Consider the following 21414-nt stretch of genomic DNA (forward strand, 5'->3'; position numbering starts at 1 on the left):
CATTCTGAGGTCTCCCTACCTTACTCTGCTTGCATTTGTCTCGATCATCCCCATTTTCTATTACAATGTAAAAAGTTACCACAAATTTAGGGACGCCTGGGTGGCTCAGTTGGTTAAGCCGCTGCCTTCAGCTCAGGTCATGATCCCGGCGTCCTGGGATCGAGTCCCACATCAGGCTCCTTGCTCCGCAGGGAGCCTGTTTCTCCCTCTGACTCTGCCTTCCACTCTGTCTGCCTGTGCTCGCTCTCGCTCGCTCTCTCTCTGACAAATAAATAAATAAAATCTTTAAAAAAAAAAAAAAAGTTACCACAAATTTAGTTGCTTAAGATAATACCCATTTATGATCTTATAGTTCTGTAGGTCAGAAGTCCAGGCAGGCTTTGGGTGGGTTCTCGGCTTAGAGTCTCACAAGGCTGGGGTCCAAGTGCCGGCCAGCTGGCTCGTGTGGGGAGGTTCTGGGAAGAACCCGCTCAGAAGCTCACTGAAGCTGTTGAAGTTACTTGAGCTGTGACTTCCCGGCTGACAGTCACTGAGGCCTCTCTCTCAGATCCTTAAGGCCACTTAACCTTCCTTCTTATGGCCTCCTCCATCATCAAAGCCATGATGGAGCATGAAGTCCTTCTCACTCTTTGAATCTTTCTGATTTTGCTGCCAGCTGGAGAAAGCACAACACTTTTCAGGACCCATGTGATTAGATGAGATCCACCATCGCTCTATCTTAAGGTCAGCTGTGCCACATAACCCAATCACGAGAGAGATCTCATCAGATCCGTGGTGGCTGGATATTAGGGCAGGATGTCTTTTAGGACCACTTCAGAAATTCTGCCTCTGATATTGACCAACAGAATTTCCGCCTCAAGCAGTCACTGGGAGAACTCTGTTGGCACACAGGAAGATTTCACCCAAGCCACAGATAAGGTTTTCAGAATCATATAAGGTTATCTTATTTAACTGAATGGAAGTCTTTTTTTTTTTTTTTTTTTTTTTTGAATGGAGGTCTTTTAAAAGTGCATGTTGCAGGGCACCTGGTTGGCTCAGTCAATTAAGCCCCAGACTCTTGATTTCAGCTCAGGTCATGATCTCAGGGTTCTGAGATGGAGCCTGGCATGGGGCTCTGCCCTCAGAGCAGAGTCTGAGATTCTCTCTCTGCCCGGACATCCCCCACCCCCACTCACGCACGCGCACTCTCCCTTTGTGAATAAATAGATAGATAGAAAAATAGATAAATAGATAAATAGATAGACAGATGGATAAATAGATAAAAAGATCAATCAATCAATTTTTTAAAAAAAACCACAGTGCATGTTGCAATTTTATAGAAAACATTCTAAGATTGTTTTGGTCCGTTTTTCTTCGTATCATTTCCTCAGAAAAAGATTATCTTTTTAGGAAAGTAAAAGGTTAACTACAAATACAATGAGCACCTCCAAGTAGAAAGAATATTAATATTAATGAGGCATCATTTACGGAAAGCATTTTATGCCTAATCCTCTAAGATGTGGGTAAATAAACAGTACAATTTTCTTTTGGCTATTTTAATCTGCCACTTACTAAATTTTAGCATTTCACTATCTTATCAGCAGAGTATAGATATGATGAGCTAATATCTGAAAGAGGAAGATGACAATAAATGTGTATATCAGTTTTATGTAACATTTTTTACTTTTGTGAAGTTGAAGAGTAAAAGAGTTCTCAGTTTTACTTAAATTTTCTGTTCTGACTGTTGACTGTTTGAGGTGACAGTTCAATTTTCACTAAGTAATGATTACATAAAACCCATTTTCTCCACTTCACCACATAAGAAGTATAACAATTGTCATCATTGTGGTTGCAATGGAATCATTTCTTAGGATAGCAAAGCAGAAAATATATGACTTTAAGTTTCAAGAGCTGTTATCCTTGGCAGATGTATTAGGGACAGATGACTTAAACCTTCAAAATAAAATTCATTAGATATGATTTAGTTAAACTTTTAACACTTAACCTACATATTTTCCTTAGGGGTTTTTCGAACTGTTTATGAGGCAAACACCTCTACTCTCTGAAAATGAGATCTATCTAAACATATTGACTGGGTAATTTGTCACATACTTCAAAATCACCGGGAGTATCCTGTCTAACACAAAGATTCTGGGGCCCATCTCAAAGTTAGTTTTAATTTTAGAAGATCTTCCTGGACCACCTTTATCTGGTTTATAAAATCAGTAGTTCAGTCACCAATTAGCCAACATGATTGATCTGTTACTATACAGCAGGCACCATACTGCCATGGGTGTTTAGGACACAAAAATTACCAAACCATCTCCAGGAAGTTTAGAGTATAGTTAATGGTCTTCCAACCGCAACAGCTAGGACTTATATTGTTGCAAGTAACACACACACACACACGTACCAAACAAATTTTTTCTCAAAAGAAGCAGGAATTAATGAGTCAGACAAGTTGAGGGGCTCATCACTGTCATTGGACACATTAAATAACTGGTTCCTTTTATCCCTTTCCTTTCTGCCCTCCATAGTGTCAGAGTCATTCTGAAAAAAAAAGGTGTTCCTAGCTCCCAGGGAGATTGCTTCCTCTATTACATCTTGGAAGAGAGAGGAGACTGTTCCTGCAAGTTCTCTGTGTAAGGAAGCATGCTCTCCTAAAAGTTCCCAGAAAACACCTTTTTACCTCTTGTTACCATGAGTTGGGTCATGTGCCCATTCCTGAGCCAAATACTGAGGTCAAGAGAAGGGATTGTGGCTGACTGATTCTGAGACATATGCCCACTCCTTCAGCCAGACATAGAGACATAGTCTCCTAAAATACAATGGGTAAAGATGGGAAGTACGTTTACCAAAAGGAAGAGAAACAGATATTGGGAAGACACTACAAGGCCCACTGTATATCCCAGACTCTGCAGTCACCCCAGGGGTGTGCTCGCATACCAGAAGGTACATTCCTATAGACTCTAACATGAAGACCAAACCTTTCCTCATTCCCCTACCTGATGATTCTTGCAACTTGGCAGCTCTAATCTTGGAGGAAGGCTGAAAGTCTTCATTTTAATAAGTTTCAAGAGAGTCAGTCTACTGCATATAAAAGTTTGAAGATCATTGCACTATACTATAAACTTCTTGGGGATAGTTTCATAATTCTTGTATCCTAAACATAATTCTTGTATGTTGCCTGTTATATAGTAACTGATCAGTAATGTCAGTTAATTGGTCATTGAATTACTGACTTTATCAACCAGATAAGAATGGTCCAGGAAAGCCTCCTGAAATTAAAATTTTCAAGGGGTGCCTGGGTGGCTCAGTCAGTTAAGCATCCAACTCTTGATTTTGGCTCAGGTCCTGATCTCAGGGTTGTGGGCTCAAGTCCCCAAGTCAGGCTCTGCACTCAAGAGTCTGCTCGTCCCTCTCCCTCTGCTCCTCCTCTTGCTTGCATTAGCTCTCACTCTCTGTCTCTATGTTTAAAATAAATAAATACAACCTTTAAAAAAATTAAATTAAAACTTTCAGTGGCACAACATCTATAGTGATGGATAACTGAGGACAGTGACGTTCAACCTGGCTTTTCTGGATTTGTAAGACAAGTGTCTCATCAGCAACCATGGAAATTATATTAGGGGCCATCACTAAAAATCCAGATTTGTCCCTGGAAATGGGTTTCCAAAAGAGGTTTGTAATGAGCGTAATTATAAAAGCCTATAAGTATCATGGTAGTTGTAGAACTTCTTGACTTTCACCATGAACTTCTTTACCAATGTATTACAACTTCTATGTTGAAAGCATTTTTTCAAGTAGATGTTCTAGTGCCATCTAGCATTTTGTCACTAAGCCAAGCCCCTGCATGATGAAAAGAAGGACCAGATAAAAGAAACTATGGTCCTTGATCATCAGAATGCATTAAGACAGACCCTGAAGCCAGGAACTTCTTGAAATTCTGGAACGCATCCTCTTGTTGGCAATCCTCATGTCACACAATACCTTTGCCTTGTGGCTGATGAAGTCACTCAGCTTCAGTTCCCTGTAAAGAAAAATATGGCAGGAACAGTGTTGACCTAGGAAAGTTTAATGTACCTGCTTTGTTTTTAGAGATTAACCGTGTGAGTGCTAATGCGTCTACCAAAACAGTGATACTGGGAACCTCAATTTCATATTTGTCTGCCTTTTCAAAATGAACCCTCATACCTCATGTGTTTAAATAACACAGTTTACTAAAAATCTTTCCAAAATGTCCTCTGCCACTTTCCTGATCAAAGCATGATTGTAACATAGTAACATTTGCAGAGCCTACAAAGGCAGAGTCTCTGTGAAGCATTTAACATTCATCTGTTCAATATTTGTTATTCCTGTGGGCCAAGAGGTTGCAAAAGGTTGGGGATTCTCTGTATCTGTCTCCAAAAAACTCCGGAGGCAATAGTAATTATTAGCCAAATGCTTAACGTGGATTGTCACCTCGTAAGGGTTGATTATTTTAGTACCTCTAAAAGAAATTGTTCCTTTAGGATGTTAGACAACAGAGAGGTGTTGGATAGGCCTTCAGTAGCAGTGTTTCACTATGGCCAAATCTGAGTTTACAACACCCTAAATGGTAAATAATTCAGGATTTCAAAAGAAATAAAATATAACTAGGGACGCCTGGGTGGCTCAGTGGGTTAAGTAAGCCTCTGCCTTTGGCTTAGGTCATGATCTCAGGGTCCTGGGATCAACTCCCACATCGGGCTCTCTGTTCAGCAGGGAGCCTGCTTCCCCTCTCTCTCTGCCTGTCTCTCTGCCTACTTGTGATCTCTCTCTGTCAAATACATAAATAAAATCTTAAAAAAAAAAAAAGAAATAAAATATAACTCTATTCCTGGCATAAACATTTTTTGAACTTTTCTGTATTGTGGAGTATAAAGAGATGAATTTGCACACTTTACTAGATATGATTCTTTAATTCCCCCCTCTGTACAATGGGGTTGAGTTCTGTGAATCCAAATAAAGCAAACCTTACTTAAAATGCAGTTCGTGGCCACCTGGGTGGCTCACTCAATTAAGTGTCTGCCTTCGGCTTAGGTCATGATCCCAGTGTCCTGGGATGGAGGCCCACTTGTGGCTCCCTGCTCAGTGGGAAGCCTGCTTCTCCCTTTCCTTCTGCCACTCCCCCTGCTTGTGCTCTCTCACTCTGTCAAATAAATAAAATCTTTTTTAAATGGGGGGGGGGGGAATCTGGAGGCCAAAAGGGGGAGCTCTCACACTCTACCATTTAGTCAAGCATTGACACAGACTAGGAAGAATCCTAGCTTACTACTCCTGCATGAGGGGGTAGGAAGAATTTCTCCTTGCCTAGCCAGCAAGCTCAGCCAGTAAGAAACCATCATCAGCCTGAACTGTCCATTTCCTCCAATGACCTTCAGTTCAAAGCAGTCGCTCCCAACTTTCTCCTTTTCTCTGTAAAATTTCCTCTCCTTTGGTCTTCAGACTTGCTTATGTTTTCCCACAGCTTGCATGTTCTGAATTGCAATTTCTCTGCTATTTCCAAATAAACCTATCTTCTGTTTTACTTTTTTTTTCTAAGTAGGCTCCATACCCAGAATGAAACCCAACATGGGGCTTGAACTCATAACCTTGAGATCAACACCTGAGCTCAAATCAAAAGTCAGGTGATTAACCATCTAAGCCACCCAGGTGCCCCTGCTGTTTTTCTTTTAAGGTCAACAGTTCCTATTCCATAACAATATTAAAAGTAAGGTTCCTGAAGAGAATACTTGGAGAGCTCTTAGCACAAACTTGTTACCCAGTAAGTACTCATTAGATTTATTAAAGTGTATCACAATTCACGCACCTTGGTGGCTCAGACAGTTAAGTATCTGATTTCAGCTCAGAGTCCTGGGACCCAGCCCCACATTGAGCCCTGCCTCACGCTCTGAGCTAAGTGGAGAATCTGCCTCCTCTTCTTCCCCTCCCCTTTTTCATGCTCTTTCTCTCAAATAAATAAAAAAATATTTTTTTCTAAAATGCATCGCAATTCACAAAGCACTTTGTTTCTCATTTTGACTCACAATATCCATGCAAGGATAGAGAAACTAACCAAAGACAGAGTGGTTTTGCCAAAGCCACATAATTCGTTAAAAACTGGAAGAACCAGAACTAAAAGCTAATGTTCAAAACTCCTAATTTTAGCCTTTCCAGTACTTTGAGTTGAAATACATACAGAGTCACCTTTTCTAACTCTGATGGGAAATGCTTGTACAATAGCTTGTACAAAGGTTATTGCAATTTCCAAACTATTACTCTTAGAATTAAGATGACATGTTTTACTTGATTAAAATTGTGTTTTCATAACTGAAACAAAAGTTTAAACCAGTAGTAGAAATTTAATCAATTTACTAGTTTTGGCATCAACTAAGACCAAAAAAAAAAAAAAAAAAAAACCCACAAAAAAATAACCCAAAACCCTGTGTGTGTGCCCATACATGTACACACACTGTGTGCAACAGGATTGTGCTTGGCTGCAGATGACAGAATTATCAATTAACACTAATTTAAGCAAGATAGGGATCTGTTTCACAAAACAAGAAATTCAGATTTGGCAGTCCAAGCTGATGTGTCAATTCCACAATTTCAGGAACATTGTAAATGTCTTCTGTCATTCCACCATATTGTCCTTAGTGTTTTGGCATTCATCCTCATACTTGCACCCTCATGGCTACAAGATTGTAGCACCATATCCACACATCATACACTAATTTCAGGCAGGAAAAAGGTAGCAAAAGTTTGCCTAAAACACCCAGCTTACCCCTCATTGGCCAGAATTCTCATATGGCCGTAAGAAACTATAACAGAAAAGAAATCACCTTTAACTGGGCTTAGTGCCATCTCATACTGAATCAGCAAAAGAAAGGGGAAGAATGAATAATAGTATCTGCCATTTTGACTTATACTGATGCCTTCGGCAACCTTAGAACATATCATTCCTTTTATTCCTTTTTATTTTTTTAAAGTTTCATTTATTCAAATAATCTCTACCCCCAATGTGGGACTCAAACTCATGACCCCAAGATTAAGAGTTGTACCCACTTCCGATTGAGCCAGCCAGGTGCCCCCATAGAGCTTCTTTTAACTGAGATTCATGAAAATTTTCAAATGGGTGCATCATGAAGGGGACGTTTTTGTTGTTTTGTAAAAACAAATATAAAATTGGGATTAAGATTTAAGGCAACATTTATCTACCTATATTGAGGTATCTAGGCACATGCACGTGTGTGTGTGTGTGTGTGTGTGTGTGTGTGTGTGTGTTGATACATTGATATTCCTTCGGAAATATCTAAAGAAGCCATCCCAAGCCAACTTAAAAACACATACTTAATTTTACTGCCAGTCATATTTCCTTCTACATCACACTGGGCTAAGACAAGATGTTTGTTTCATCCACAAGTGCAAAGTCCTGTGAAAACAGAATAAGAAGAAAAAAAAATAATTTAAAAAAGGAAGATATTGGGGCACCTGGGTGGCTCAGTGGGTTAAAGCCTCTGCTTTCGGCTCTGGTCATGATCCCAGGTCCTGCTCTCTGTTCAGCAGGGAGCCTGCTTCCTCCCTCCTTCTCTGCTTTCCTCTATGCCTATTTGTGATCTCTGTCTGTCAAATAAATAAAATCTTTAAAAAAAAAAAAAGAAGATATCATTGAGGTTTTTAGGCTTGTTATCAGAACTCTTTTAAATCTGCCCTCATTCTTTGGGGGAAGGTTTGCTTGCATATGTTCTAAAGAAAGAAATTAAGATACAATAAAGCTCTTTAATGAAGATGACACTAAGTTTGGGTACCTCAAAAAGACTTTTAAAAAGTTGAGATGGGACTCTAGAGCCCTGCTGTGTTCTAGGACAGCACGTGTTACATTTGGCTACTCAAATAGAAATTAACTAAAAGGAACAATTCAGTTCCTCAGACACAAGAGCCACATTTCAAGTGCTCAGTGGCCACATGTGGCTAGTGGCTATTGTATAGGATAGAACAGATAGAGAACACTTTCACCACTGCAGGGAGTTCTGACCGACAGCACTGCCCTAGAAGATCCAGGCTTTGAAGAAGCAATACCAGACCAAATTATCTGAATGAGGGCAGTCCAACACTTGGAGCATTTTTGTAGTTCCTCATTGGAAATTGTCCTCAGAGCCCTGAGAAGCCATGCCAAGAAAACATCTTATCATTTATTCTGAGCATATCAAGTGCCTCCTTAATAGTACACCCCAGGGATTCAAGGAGAAATTAGACATGCCCTTTCCTCTCTATGCCATGACCTACTGGGAGAATAAAATACTAAGATGTAAGGTAATAGGTACATAAATGGAAGTGTGTACGTTATGCTCTTGGAGCAGAGAGAAAGAAAAATGGATTCTAATTAAGAAAATGCCTGCTTTGTAAAGAATTCAGATAGATGCTAAATGAGGGGTTTCAAAGCTTTGCCTTGAAAGATCACTGACGCATTTTTTAAACAAAGGACTGACACAAAGTTATATATTTTGAAAAAGATCATTCCTGTAGGACTTGGAGCAGGTAAAACACTGAAGGTGAGATAAAATGGCAAGCTAAGGAAATAATTTGGGTTGGAGATCCTGAGGGCCTTGACTAGGTCAATGGCCTTGGGAATCCAGAGTGAAAGAACAGAGGTCTGATTCAGAATTCAAAGCTTGATGATCATCCACTCTATTCTTCAGTTTTGCCTCTACATAACATTGCACAAATTAAAAAAAAAAAAAAAAAGTCAAACTGAGGGTATTCTGAAGAATAAGTTGCACAGATTCAAACAGCGTTTCAGTATGTTCTGTTTTTTTTTTTTAAGGTTTTATTTATTTATTTGACAGAGAGAGATCACAAGTAGGCATAGAGGCAGGCAGAGAGAGAGAGAGAGAGAGAGAGGAGGAAGCAGGCTCCCCGCTGAGCAGAGTGCCCGACGCGGAACTCGATCCCAGGACCCTGAGATCATGACCTGAGCCGAAGGCAGCGGCTTAACCCACTGAGCCACCCAGGTGTCCAGTATGTTCTGTTTTTATAAAAACAAATCAAGAAACAGTATGTGTGTGTGTAGAGAGATAGATCGATTTTGTAAAGAAACAGACCAAGGTCTTGACAATGATCTGAAGTTGAGTAGGACCCAGAATTTAATATTTCCTTCATTTTGCTAATTTGTATTTTGTCTTTTTCTGTAATGACAATGTATTGTTTATTAATAAAGAAAAGCTGTTTTTAAATAATAATTTTTAAAAGCCACAGTCATTAAACCTAAGGAAGAGTTCTAACAACGTTTTTAACAATGCCAACGTGGCTAAAATAGTTTCCTTCGCCAAATTTACTACTACTTTAGGACAACACTCAGTTGAAATGTGAAAAGGATGTTTCCTTTAAAAAAAGTTTACTATTTCACAGCCATACTTGTTATACTTAAGATATTAGTTATAAAACACTCTTAAATGACCTGCCAGAACTTACTTTGCTATTGTTCACTGGATTAGTATTATTTTATGTAATTATAATAGAATGTTATCTATAATTAGAAATTCCATTACCTTGTAATTTGCTCCTTCCCCTTGTTCCATGGAAACCACCAGCTCTCTAACCTCCCCACCCCTCAAACTCCTATTCCCCATAGGTATAATTAATGAGCTTGATTTTCCATCTGGATTTGGGAAGGTGAAATGTTCTTCCACCTCACTCCCAGTTTTTCCCAGGCTAATGAGTTTATATTTGGATGCCATCACTGTTGCACTTTAGGCTGACACTTACATAGCTGAAAAGCAGCTTCACCACACCTTCATGCAGGCCAGCTGGAGCTCTCAGCATATCCAGCTTCACAACCCTCTCTCCGCCACCTGAGCTCCAGAGGCATGTTTGTGGAGGTTGGGAATGTGTTTCTCAAGGCCACTAGTTCCCAGGGGCTAACACCCTGCAGTTTTCTAGCACCCCCATCTGGACTCCAACCCCCACCCCGGAGTTCATGTGCATGAAGGAGGGATGGAGGGTGCCTGAAAAGCAATGTATTTAATAGGAAGTAAAAGAAAACATCAGTGGATTATAATTAGGGGTATGTAACTCACAGGTGAATTAATCAGTAGACTTGTTTAGAAATGGGTTATCTATACTGTGCAGTAGCAGAAATTAAAATTTTTGACTTGCCTTGTTTTGCCAATATTTAGCCATCTTGTTCTATTGAATGTGACTACATGTACAGACACACTTTTATTTAGTCTCACACATGAAAAGAGAAAGCAGAAGGCATGTAATTCAAGTGGTTTCTCATCCAAGCATTTTTATCACAAATTACTAAATCTAGTTGAAAACAGTCAGAAAAAGGATACTCCCCCCCCCCCACCCCCAGCCGGTACTCCCCACAGTATTTGTTCCACCAACCTAGCTTGGCAGCACAGAATATTTTGAATTATAGTTAAAATAAAGGTTTCCCTTTCTAAAACAACATTTGAGTTGTTGCCATATTAAAAGATCAGCAAGCTGACCTGCTAAAAATAGGATGTGATTGTAGATTCCTCTCTATAGGATGAATATTTCAGAGGTTTAAGAAGGAAAGTAAATCCTGAAAAAGAATTCAAGAAAAAAAGAAAGGAGAATGCTTTAAAGCAATGTCTGTATACATCATTTCCCTCCAAGGCTGTTTAGCACAGAAATACTTTTTCCTGACTGTATGGGCACTTCCTCCATACCTTTTACTAATTAGCATTTAAATAGGTGATGACAGCAACTGTATTAAAACTAGAAAGCCTGTCTATAAATGAAAGTCAGAATTTATAACTTAGAAATTAACTGAACACTAATTGTTATATTCATTACATTGGTTGCTTCAGATCTGCTTGCTACAGATTCTGGGTTTGAAAAACAGGCAACCTCATCTCAGGGTGCACTTTAACTAGTACTTAGTTGTGCTAATAATTCTGAATTATGTAAAACAGATAACCCAAACATCATCTTCGGCTTTGTTTCAGATATATTTTTGGTTCTTACATTTGGATCTGGGTATGCTCGATCTGAAAATGCACTCAACCTCAAACAAAACAAAGCCACAGCCTAAAACTCTGAACACTTGAAATGTCGAGAAGGTCCCTATTTTTAATAAGCGATACAGCGCATTCTTACTCTTTCCCTTCTCTTCTGCAGGTGTCTCCGCTGCTCCAGCAGACTGAGAAAAGGAAAAGGAGGGGGCGACAAGAAAGGAAAGGAAATTGTCTGTGTGCCTTGGCGGGGTGGGATGGGGGGGTGGTGTTAATATTATGATTAAGAGCTTTCCTCTTCAGTTTGAAAGTTCTTACCCATATTAATGATCTGACATTAAGGGATATGAGTCTGAGCAACAGCGGAGTTTGAGCCCGTCCATCTGTAACTTATAAAAGGAAAGGAACAAAGCAAGGATAGGAGGCAGGAAAGAGATGCAGGGAGAGCGCGAGCTGTAGGCGCGCGGGGACGGGAAGGGAGAGGCGGATTTGGCAGTCAAAGGGGGGGGCGAAAGGAACAGGAATGGAAAGTGTGGCCTGGCCGTGCAGCCCTGTGGTGGAGAAGGTGGAGCCCACGACGTCTCACTTCCCCCCACCCCCAGTTTTTTCCTTTGTAGGTGGGGGCTCCCGGCATCTGGAAAGAATTGGTCTAAGAAAGGAAAGGCTGTCGCCTGAGGATGCGCAGGCTCGAGACCGCCTCTCTTGGAGCAGGCGGGCGGGCAGGGATAGCAGGGACAATCAGTGACCCTAAGGCAGACGGTTTTGTGGGCGCTGGGGGGAAAAGGCCACCAGCCCAGTCCCACGGGTCTGAAAGCCCCAGACCAGGGCCGTCCGCGCAGGCGACGTTGCCGCGCCCACCCCGTGCCGACCAGCGCCACTCGGGCCCTCTCACTCCCGGCCCGACCCTCTGCGGGCCTCGCCTTGTCCCCTCAGTCCAGATCCTCTAGTGCAGACCCCTCCTCGCCGGGTCCGGCGACCGTCGGCAAACATGGCCGCCAGACGTCTGCCGCGGCGCCTCCTCTTCCAGACCTCGGGGGCCGAGGCTGGCAGCGGAGGGTAGCCCGACCCGCCGCCCAAGAGCGCGCGGCGGGGCGGGGGCGGCCGAGGCGAGAGGAGGGCGGGGGCCACGGGGAGCGGCGGTCGCGGGCCTGGCGCGCGCGGGGGCGACGGCAGGGCGGGGCTTTCGGGCTCGCGCGCGGGGCCGAGCGCGGGCGCGAGCGCGGGCGCGGGCGGGGGCGGTGCGGCGGCGGCGGTTGGAAGCGGCGGCCCAGAGCCCTCTCGCGGCCGCGGCGGCAGCAGCGCCAGCCCCAGCAGCCTCCCGGCCGCCGCCGCCGCCGCCGCCGCCTCGCGCTCCCGCCGCCCGGCCCGACATGAGTGAAGCGGGTCGGGTGCCCTCGCCCGCCGCGCCGCCGGAGGTGGCCGCGGCAGCTCCGGACGAGAGGAAAGGGAAGGAGCCTGAGCGCGACAAGCTGCCGCCCATCGTATCGGCGGGCGCCGGAGCTGCTGCGGTAGGTGCCAGGCGGGGGCAGCGGGGCGCCCCGACGGCGGGCGTCGGGAGGGAAGGCAGGGGGCGCCCGGCGACCCCCGAGGCCGCCCGCCGAGATGCGCCAGTCCATCCTTCCCCGAGCCGCAGTGGAGTGTGTGGACAGCCGCGAACACTTCTCGAGAATCGGAAAATGTTGGGGTGGCCGCGTCCGCTGCCTGTTCTCGGTTATTGTCTGGCTTGGAGGGGGCCCACGTTGTCTAAGGAAATGACCGGCTTTTTGGAGTCCACGTTATCATCTGTTGGGTCAGGGCAAGGTAGCAGGCAGGGGGGAGTGGGTTTTCCACCGAGGTGCCTGCCTGCTTGGGGGCGCAGAGATTCCCCCCTTGTCTTCGATTTTCTTTCCCTTCCCCCCTCGGATTGAACAGACTGTGCGGCGAGTTCCACTTAATTGTGACCTTTCCGTTGCTGTCAGGATAGTGGGAGGTAGATGCCTCAGTGATGGTTTTATTTTTCATATGGTACAGACATGTGACGTAAGGTGGGGAGGATTTTTTAACCTTTTATTTAAACTCAAGTTATCTGAGCTTGACAGGGATGATTTCCCAGCTGGATTTTCTTAAGGATTAATTGGAGAGCGCTCTAAGGCTTCAAACTACATATTGCCAGATGATGTAATGGGACAGCCCCCCTTCCCTGTTTTTACTGGTGGTTATGATTCTGGTTACTTTGGCGCGCGCGCGCGCGCACACACACACACACACACACACACACACACAAATTAATCTGATTTTTGAGATTTTTATTTGGTATAACATTTAAATACTTTTTGAAAGTTTGCTTGGGTACATTTAAAGGCCATGACTTGTCATGCATCTGTGCTTGACAAAATAGTAAAAGTTTAGAGAACATGATACATTTGCTTTATTCCTACTTGCAAACTCATTTCTTAAAACCTCCCTCTTAAATGACTAAGAAGTTACTAAAATAGCTCACTCTTTAAAGTGTTAGGAATAATGTTTTGATTCTGTAGGTTTTAAAAAAATATCTAGGGACTGTGATAACTGGAAATTGTTAGAACAAGCTCTGATCATTAAATCACTGCAGCAAAGTGTGGACAGTAATAAAATGACACACATACTAAAATATAGCTAGAAGTGAGTGGTAAATTAAAGTTGTGTGTGGTTAGAAAACACTTTGGGAGATTCTTTAAAGGAATTTGTCACAGACCCAGTTCTTATGTTGGTAACCTAGGCTTTCAGAGTTTATCCAAGACATCCTTAACTTGCAAAAAGACAGTGTTTTAAAAGTTCTTTAAATCAGTTTAAAACAATTAATTAATATGCTTATAAGAAACAGTTATATGAATGAGTTTTGGTCCTCTACTGAGCACCCTCCCCAAAACATATTTATCTCAGTGTAACTGAAAAATTGAAGGTTTGGAATAAAAACTTGGAGAAACTGATATACTGTGGACCCAGGTCTGCAGACTGTTTCCTGAAAAACTTGGAGTTTGGAGTTTGGAAATTTAGAGTTTTTCAGATTTTAGAAAGGCAATTCAGTACATATGTCATATATAATATCTTCAGTGAGGTCCTGGCCAGTTCTTCATAATTAAGCATTTCAGTAGTTCTGCAGTCAAATGTATGTGTATTCACACTATAAGAGGTAAAGTCAGTCTTAAGTATAAATAGCTTCATATCCTTTCAGATCAGGTTGGATTGTCAGAGTTCAGGTCAGGTACATGTTTTGTCACGATATGAGGTACAAAAACCTTTCAGTTTTAAAAGCTTACAGGATTTCAAAAGTGTGAATAAAAGATTATGGACTTTTACTACTAGTCAAACAAGAATAGAGTTCAATAAGTTTTTTAAAACCTTGAATTAAAGAAAATTGAATAAAATATGTGTTTGGTCCTCCAGAGGGCAGGAGAGCTGGGATGATGTCTGAGATCACCAGCAGGTGGGGAAAGCCTTGGTGTGGAGGGACACAGAAAAACGGTTTGTGGCCTGTTGGTTGTTTTTCAGCCTCCACTGTGGACTAGATGAAGTTTCTGGAGGCTTGCTTAGGAACCTGATTGCTGAAAAAACAATTTTTTCTTTGGGACACTTTAGTGATTCTTTTTGCCCTAGGTGAACAGTTCTATGTGCACTGAGTTTATGACTCAATTAATGTAACCCTATATTACTGGCTTTTTCTGAAAACCATTCTATTTCATTTTTACAGGAGTTTGGAAGTAATTTAGAGTGACAGCTCCCTAGAATAAATAGAAAGCCAGTTTATGATGCCCTAAGAAAGCTTGAAGGGTTAGGACTATATCCTGAAAGTGTAAAAAATATATACAGGGATGGGATTGAGGGTGCTGGAAAAAGCAGCCCTGAAGTGATTGATCCTAAGACCACCTAAGTGTGAAGGAAGGCCCTTCTAGCCACAAAGTCCCTAGCACAGTGGTGTCAAACCTGACTAACCAGAGTTTCCCTGGTAGCATGTTAAAATCCTGATTCCCAGATCTCACCTCAGAGCTCCGGTTTTCAAACTCTGAAGCAAAGTAAAATCACCTGGGAACTTTTAGAGCCATCATTGTCCAGTTTCAATTGCATACCAGTTAAATCCATTTCTGTGGATGGCTCTCAGACTTCTTTTAAACTCTCAGATGTAGCTAAGATTGAAAATGCATGCTTTATGTACTAAATTAAGAGCTCTGTGAAATCTGTGTTTTAACTACCTTTCTTCAAGTCTACTTAGTTTATGGAGCAGCATTTGAAATGGACTGGTGAAAGGTATGGATTGAGTCAGTGGGGCACAGCAGAAATCAAGGGTGGTGGGGTAACTGAGAGAAATGTTGGTTAAAGTGGTTCTAGTTGGAGATGCTCAAGAGGCTCAAGATAAGAGACCTCAGGAAACCATCAGGGTTCATAGTTTGGCCTTGCTGTTGTGGAGAGGTGATTCAAGTCCACAGAGTTGAGGAGACTAATGGAAGCAGGACATAGATGCAAAGGGGTGGTGGTATCAACATTGAATTTACTGAGTTTGACAAATTGGAGTGGAGGAGAATATTGTAAATTAGTTGTTGATACAATACAGAAGTTAGAAAAAAATGGTGAATAGGGAAGAAGAAAATGGCCAAAGTTAGAGCAGAAATAATAGTGGCAGAGCATATGGGTGGCTCAGTTGGTTAAGTGACTTGGTTTCGGCTCAGGTCATGATCTCAAGATTGTGAGATCAAGCCCTGCATGGGGCTCTATGTTCAGCGTGGAGTCTACTTGAGAGTCTCTGTCTCCCTCTCTCTCCCCCAGCTCACGCAAGCACTCATGCTGTCTCTCTCTCAAATAAAATAAATAAATGAAATCTTAAAAAAAAAAATAATAGTGGCAAGTGAGGCTGAGTTTGACTGTCTACTTCAACATTTAAATTCGGTGAGCGGGAAAAGAGAGGAAGTTCTCCACCAGGTAGGATAGCAAGGAACGAAATGGCTTCTAGCAAAGAATGAAATGTCTTCAAGCAAGAGCTAGATTTAATTAAGTCAGAGAGGAGAAGGGAAATGGAGGAAACCAGTTTAGGATTTCAAAGGGAAGTTTGCCCACAATGAAGGCCAGAAGACTTGTCAAGTAGGTGGAAGGTGAGGGGAAGGTTTTGAGGGAAATTTCAAAGTTATAGAGAGGATTTGATAGGAAGTCAGTATCAAGAATAAGTTCATATACATTGTGTCAGGTGTGTATAAATGGGCTTGGTGAAGCCACTAGCTAAAATGTAACTACCAATTATGGAACATCTATTATGTTTAGCTTTGGACTAGATGCTACAGAAAACACAAAAACATGGTTTAAAAAAAAAAAAAAAATGCCTGCCTCAGAGGAGGCAAGGCTTACACATGGAAACATAACAAAGCAAAGCAATGTGTATAAGTCACAATGAACCATAGAAACAATTTGCGCTATAGGAGACCAGAGAAAGGAAATCAATGTGTGCAGAACTGTGAAAAACGGCCTTGAAGTAAAGGTAATTATTTAAGCCAGCTGGCCATTGAAGGATGATGGGATTTGGATGGGCAAAAGAAAGTGGGTAAGTAATCCAGTGGAGAAAACAACATGAGCAAGACTTAAGGAAAAGCATTAGGGAGTAATACAGTGAGCCCAATGGAAGCGTGCTGGGAACTTGTGGGAGGTAAGTAAGATTGCTTGGGGGCTGGAGCCAGATCACCAGGCACAAAAGTATGGACTTTCTCCCCCGCTGTGGTTAGTGGGAAGCCACTGGAGTTGCTTAAATAGAGGAACCGATGAAGTTTTAGAATATAAGTGAGGTTCAGTGGGGTGGAGTCCAGAGTCAACAACCAAGGAAGGATTCTTGAGACGTCTTTGGTACAAATGGTGGTTTATTAAAGCACAGGGACAGGACCCGTGGGGAGAAAGAGCTGCTGCTGCCCTGGAGCTGTGAGGAATGGTCCATTATATACTTGTAAGTTAGAAGGGGTCAGGGATGGCTTAAGTCTCTAAGGGATTTTGGTGGCAAGGTTTCTAGGACCCTGAGGGGCTAGCTGTTGTTGGGAAAAGGTCACTTATTATCGTCTAATAAAACTTTAATCATGAGACCCTTCACATATATATTGGTGGGCCCTATGTTTGGGGATGATTGCCAGCATGTTTCTTGGAGGGTTTAGAGATAAAGGAATTTCTATATGTTAATATAGACTTACAGGATCCTGGTTGGGATGGGGGCTGCTGTCTGACTGAGATTGCCTTTTTCTCTTAGCACAGTATTAAGGTGGAAGTAGTTGAGTCCCTAGAGGAATGTCACTCTGCCTGTTTCAAGGATTTGTCAGTGGGCTCTGGATAGTAAGGAAATTTAATAACTTTTCTTCTGCCTCTGTTTTCCACATCAGAATGACATAATGAAATCCATGGTAGTGATTAGTGGTTAGCCTGGAGGGGGATAAGGAAGAGTACAAAGAAGGAGCTTTGAAGTTGGTACCCAAGGTAAACAGGTGCATCCGCTCAGGTGGTGGCCATGTGATAGCAGGAAGGGATGGAAGAACCCACATGATGTGGAACCTTATTAGGCAACAGAATGGAAAAGAGGGAAGATTGATATAAAAAAAGGATTCTGCAGTTTCCAGATAAGTTATCTCAGAGAAAAATGTTTACATCGAAAGGCAGTCCAGCCAGTAACATTCCAAATAAACATATGTGTGTGAACTCACATAAACTCTGCCCATCTAGGTATTTGGAACAATCTCGTACATGGAGACTCTTATGCCTTTTGTCCATTGTGTCCTAAACAAGAGGTGAGACAGGAAAGAGTGAAGGCTATGGTGCCAGAGGTTTTAAGCAATTTAATAAACCATAGATATTATAAAAAATATATATGTATATGTTTTATATATATATGTAATATAAGTAATAGCTAGTATTTGAGTACCTACTCTATGCTAAGCATCTTCCCTGTATTTCTTATTTAGTCAGATTGCAACCAAAACCAGTCACAACAACCACTATGATGGTGAGGAAGGTAGTCTCATTTCATAGAACAGGAATCTGAAAGTCAGAGAGGTTTGCTGTTCTTGCCAAAGAGTAAAATAGCAACAAGCAGAGCTTTGTTTAAAATTGAGACATTTCTGGCTCAGAAACCCATGCACTTTCCATATACTGTATCTATGGTCTGGACAGTGTGTTTCAAAGAACCTGCACCTGTAGCAATATTTGTTCTTTTTAAAAAGAGATGTGGTCTAGTGACAAGTTCAAAATTTTGTTAATCAGAGATAGAATTGTTATGGAGGAGAAAATGTGTTCTAGGATAGCTGATAGTGTCAGTTTTAATGATGGCATGAATGAATGATTTTTCTATATAAAATAAAGCAATTTCATTAAAGAAAAACAATCTGAAAGTCTTGAGACATAAAAAGCAGGGTGATAGCTAAATAAATACATATCCAGGGTGTCTCTAATTTTGAGTGGGTTGTAAAGTCTGTTTGTCAATTTTTTTTTTTAACTGCACAGCCATTATATCATTGCCTGCTTATTCTCTCATTCATAACTAATTCAGAATGTTAGGACACAAGTGCTTTGACTAAATGTAACAATTGGAGAAAAGCGGTCATTGTAAGTTGTGAGCAGGACACCTCCAAAAGTGCCCTGTAGGATAAGTGAGAAGACTAAATTGATACACATAGAGCATTTAGGAAGGAGCCTTGACAAAGTGAGCACTCAATAAATGTTTGATGATGATATTTTTATTATGTTGTTATTGTTATTTACAAACCAACTACTGCAGCTGGGGAGCTGTTTTTAAGCCAGCTCACCCTTTCTAAGTCTGTTCTATGGCTTTGGTACTTTCCTTCATAACGTTTTATATCAAGCCTCCCAACCTGGACCACCCCAACTTCCTTCTCCTTTCCTTCGGTGTGCATGCACACTGGCGCATTTATGCGCACGCACACACACATGCACACTGAATTCAAGGACATTATGCATTCTCTGAACTTTTTAGGACTGGTGTATGCCAAGGTTCATATAAAAAAATTTTTTTAAAGATTTATTTATTTATTTATTTGGCAGAGAGATCACAAGTAGGCAGAGAGGCAGGTAGAGATGGGGGGGGGGAGCAGGCTCCCCACCGAGCAGAGAGCCTGATGTGGGGGCTCGATCCCAGGACCCTGGGATCATGACCCAAGCCGAAGGCAGAGGCTTTAACCTACTGAGCCACCCAGGAGCCCCAAAAAAATTTTTAAGAGGAAAAGAAATCGAAGTAAAGGGGTACAGCCAGTGTTACCAGAGTGGCGGTGATTTAGGCATAGTGTTTGGAACTTAACTTGCTTATTTTTAGTGTGAGTTGAGGAAGAGAGAAAGATTAACAGAGGACAAGTGAGGAAGTGGGTGGAGCTGAGAAAGCTCTGGGAAGCTTTGGTTTCCCTACTTTTTTCTCCTGTTGTTGTTTTGTTTTGTTTTTCTGGTATGAGTTTACTCTGTGGGTGAAGGATTCCTTTTTGCATTGCAAAAATGTTAGGCTGCTAAGCCTTACATGAAGGATTAGTTGTTCCTAAGTTGATATTTGTAACTTAGTGACATTTTGGTAAGCAGACAAAAAACATGTTTTGGGGAATGATTGTAGTAGACAAATATGCCTTTGAAAAATAGAAATTATTGAAATTTTATTAATTCAACTGAATTGAAGTCTATCTGAAGTCTGAGCCTAGTTATTAAAGAAAGCTCTATTCCAAATTAACTTGTTTTTTATCCACATGTTCTTATTAAAGAAGAGTAAATTGGTTGAGGAATTGTGATTGCATTAATCATACAATTTAAATGTGGTATTTTACGGTATAACAATAATTTATTGATGCCATTATTTTTTTCTTTTTCTATGTTGTAAGATAAGTGAATAAAATTTCCTATGCCACCTTGCCTTCCTGTTGAGTGAACACCGAATTTTCTGTTTCAGGACTAACATTTTTTTTTTATGTTAAGTAGGGTTAGTTTCAGTAATTTATAAGATCAATTGCATTGTGACTTTTTTGGTGTTAGAATTTTGTTTCAGAATCCCAATCCTTATTTCCTATTCTCCTTTGAAACAGGTGGTTTATATCACTTAAAGAAAGCAATTCCACTTGGACTGGTGCTACTTTGTTTGGGAGGGAAGTTCACACCTTGCAAGTAGCTAACTTTTCACATCTTCCTAGATGTCTGTCCAGCAGAGTTAGCACTTCTGATTTTGTAACCCAGCATCCTAATAGGAACAGTGAAAAAAGCATACAAAAAAGAAAAACAAAGTATCTTTACCCAGTAACAGGGCCTAAAAATAGTCTCCTTTGTAGACTAAACTCAGTTGAAGCCTCTCAGCTGATATGGCCCTCCCTGGTAATTTAGGTCAGTTTCTATAAAAAGTTGGTATAGGAGGCTATCTTAGATGTTTTTTATTTTAACTTAAAACACATAAATGTACATTTGTTCATCTGTCTTTTGACACAGTAGCCTTTGCTTGATACCAGAGGAAGCCACTCAATCTTTGTAGTTTTCTGTGCATTATAAGTAGTTCCTTGACTCATTGATACTGAATGATACATACATTATGCATTATATTAGGAGCACTTAACCTATTGCTGAAATATTTATCTTTGGATTTGAAAAATGCATTTCAGTGAGGTATGGCCCAAAGTATAGATTGCTGTGAGATATTGATCTGTATCTATATAGACCTATATGTTTATCAGAAATTACCAAATCAAGACCCTCAGTCTTTATTCATTCAGGTAGCTTTTATTCTTTGTCTATAGAGTATTTTATACCATATTTAAATTCACTACCTTTCCAGCAAATCCCTTCTTCCAAAAATGATGTAAGGATACTCTCAATCTGAGTAATAATTCTGTTATTTTTCCTAAGATTGTATGCTGTATTGGATCTAGTTTAGGAAAATATGTTTTCATCTGTCTAGATCAGCTCTGCCAGGAGAAACATAATGTAAATAATATGTAATTTAAAATTTTCTAATAGCTACATCAAAAAGAATAAAAATAAAGAGGTAAAGTTACTTTGAATAATATATTTTATTTAGCCCAATATATCCAGAAATTTACCATTTCAGTATTTAATCAGTGTAGCCACTGGCTGAACTACTCTACCTCTTTTTCATAGTATGTCTTTGAAAATTGTGTATTTTACATTTACTAGGTATCTGTTTGGATTAGCACATTTCAAGTGCTCCATGGCCCCCTTAGCAAATGGCCATATTAGTGTAGATCTGGATGGTATTTTCTTGTCCTCCCCAAATTTCTTAAATCCATTCTTAGTTTTAATTATTATTTATTCCTATTGTAGCAGTCTTCAAAGTGTTATCTTCCACATCCTTATAAAAGTCCATGAGGTTGAAACTACTTTTAGGGTACTAAGATGTTATTTGTCTTGTCTTATTTCCACTCATTCTCCTGAGTATAGAGTATAGTTTTCTAAAGCATACATGACTTGCTAGTCCAACAAA

General features: G+C 41.1%; 1 protein-coding gene across 1 annotated transcript in view; it reads left to right on the forward strand.

The window, feature by feature from the left end:
• The first annotated feature begins 12307 nt into the window (after window positions 1-12307).
• HECTD2 (HECT domain E3 ubiquitin protein ligase 2) overlaps window positions 12308-21414 on the forward strand; it is a 72601-nt gene continuing 63494 nt past the window's right edge. Inside the window, exon 1 of the mRNA XM_059395902.1 lies at window positions 12308-12469. Within this exon, the coding sequence (XP_059251885.1) occupies window positions 12332-12469 (138 nt within the window). The 5' untranslated portion in view covers window positions 12308-12331. The remainder of the gene's footprint in view (window positions 12470-21414) is intronic.

This window comes from Mustela nigripes, chromosome 4 (genome assembly GCF_022355385.1).
Source record: "Mustela nigripes isolate SB6536 chromosome 4, MUSNIG.SB6536, whole genome shotgun sequence".
In the NCBI taxonomy this organism is placed as follows: Eukaryota; Metazoa; Chordata; class Mammalia; order Carnivora; family Mustelidae; genus Mustela; species Mustela nigripes.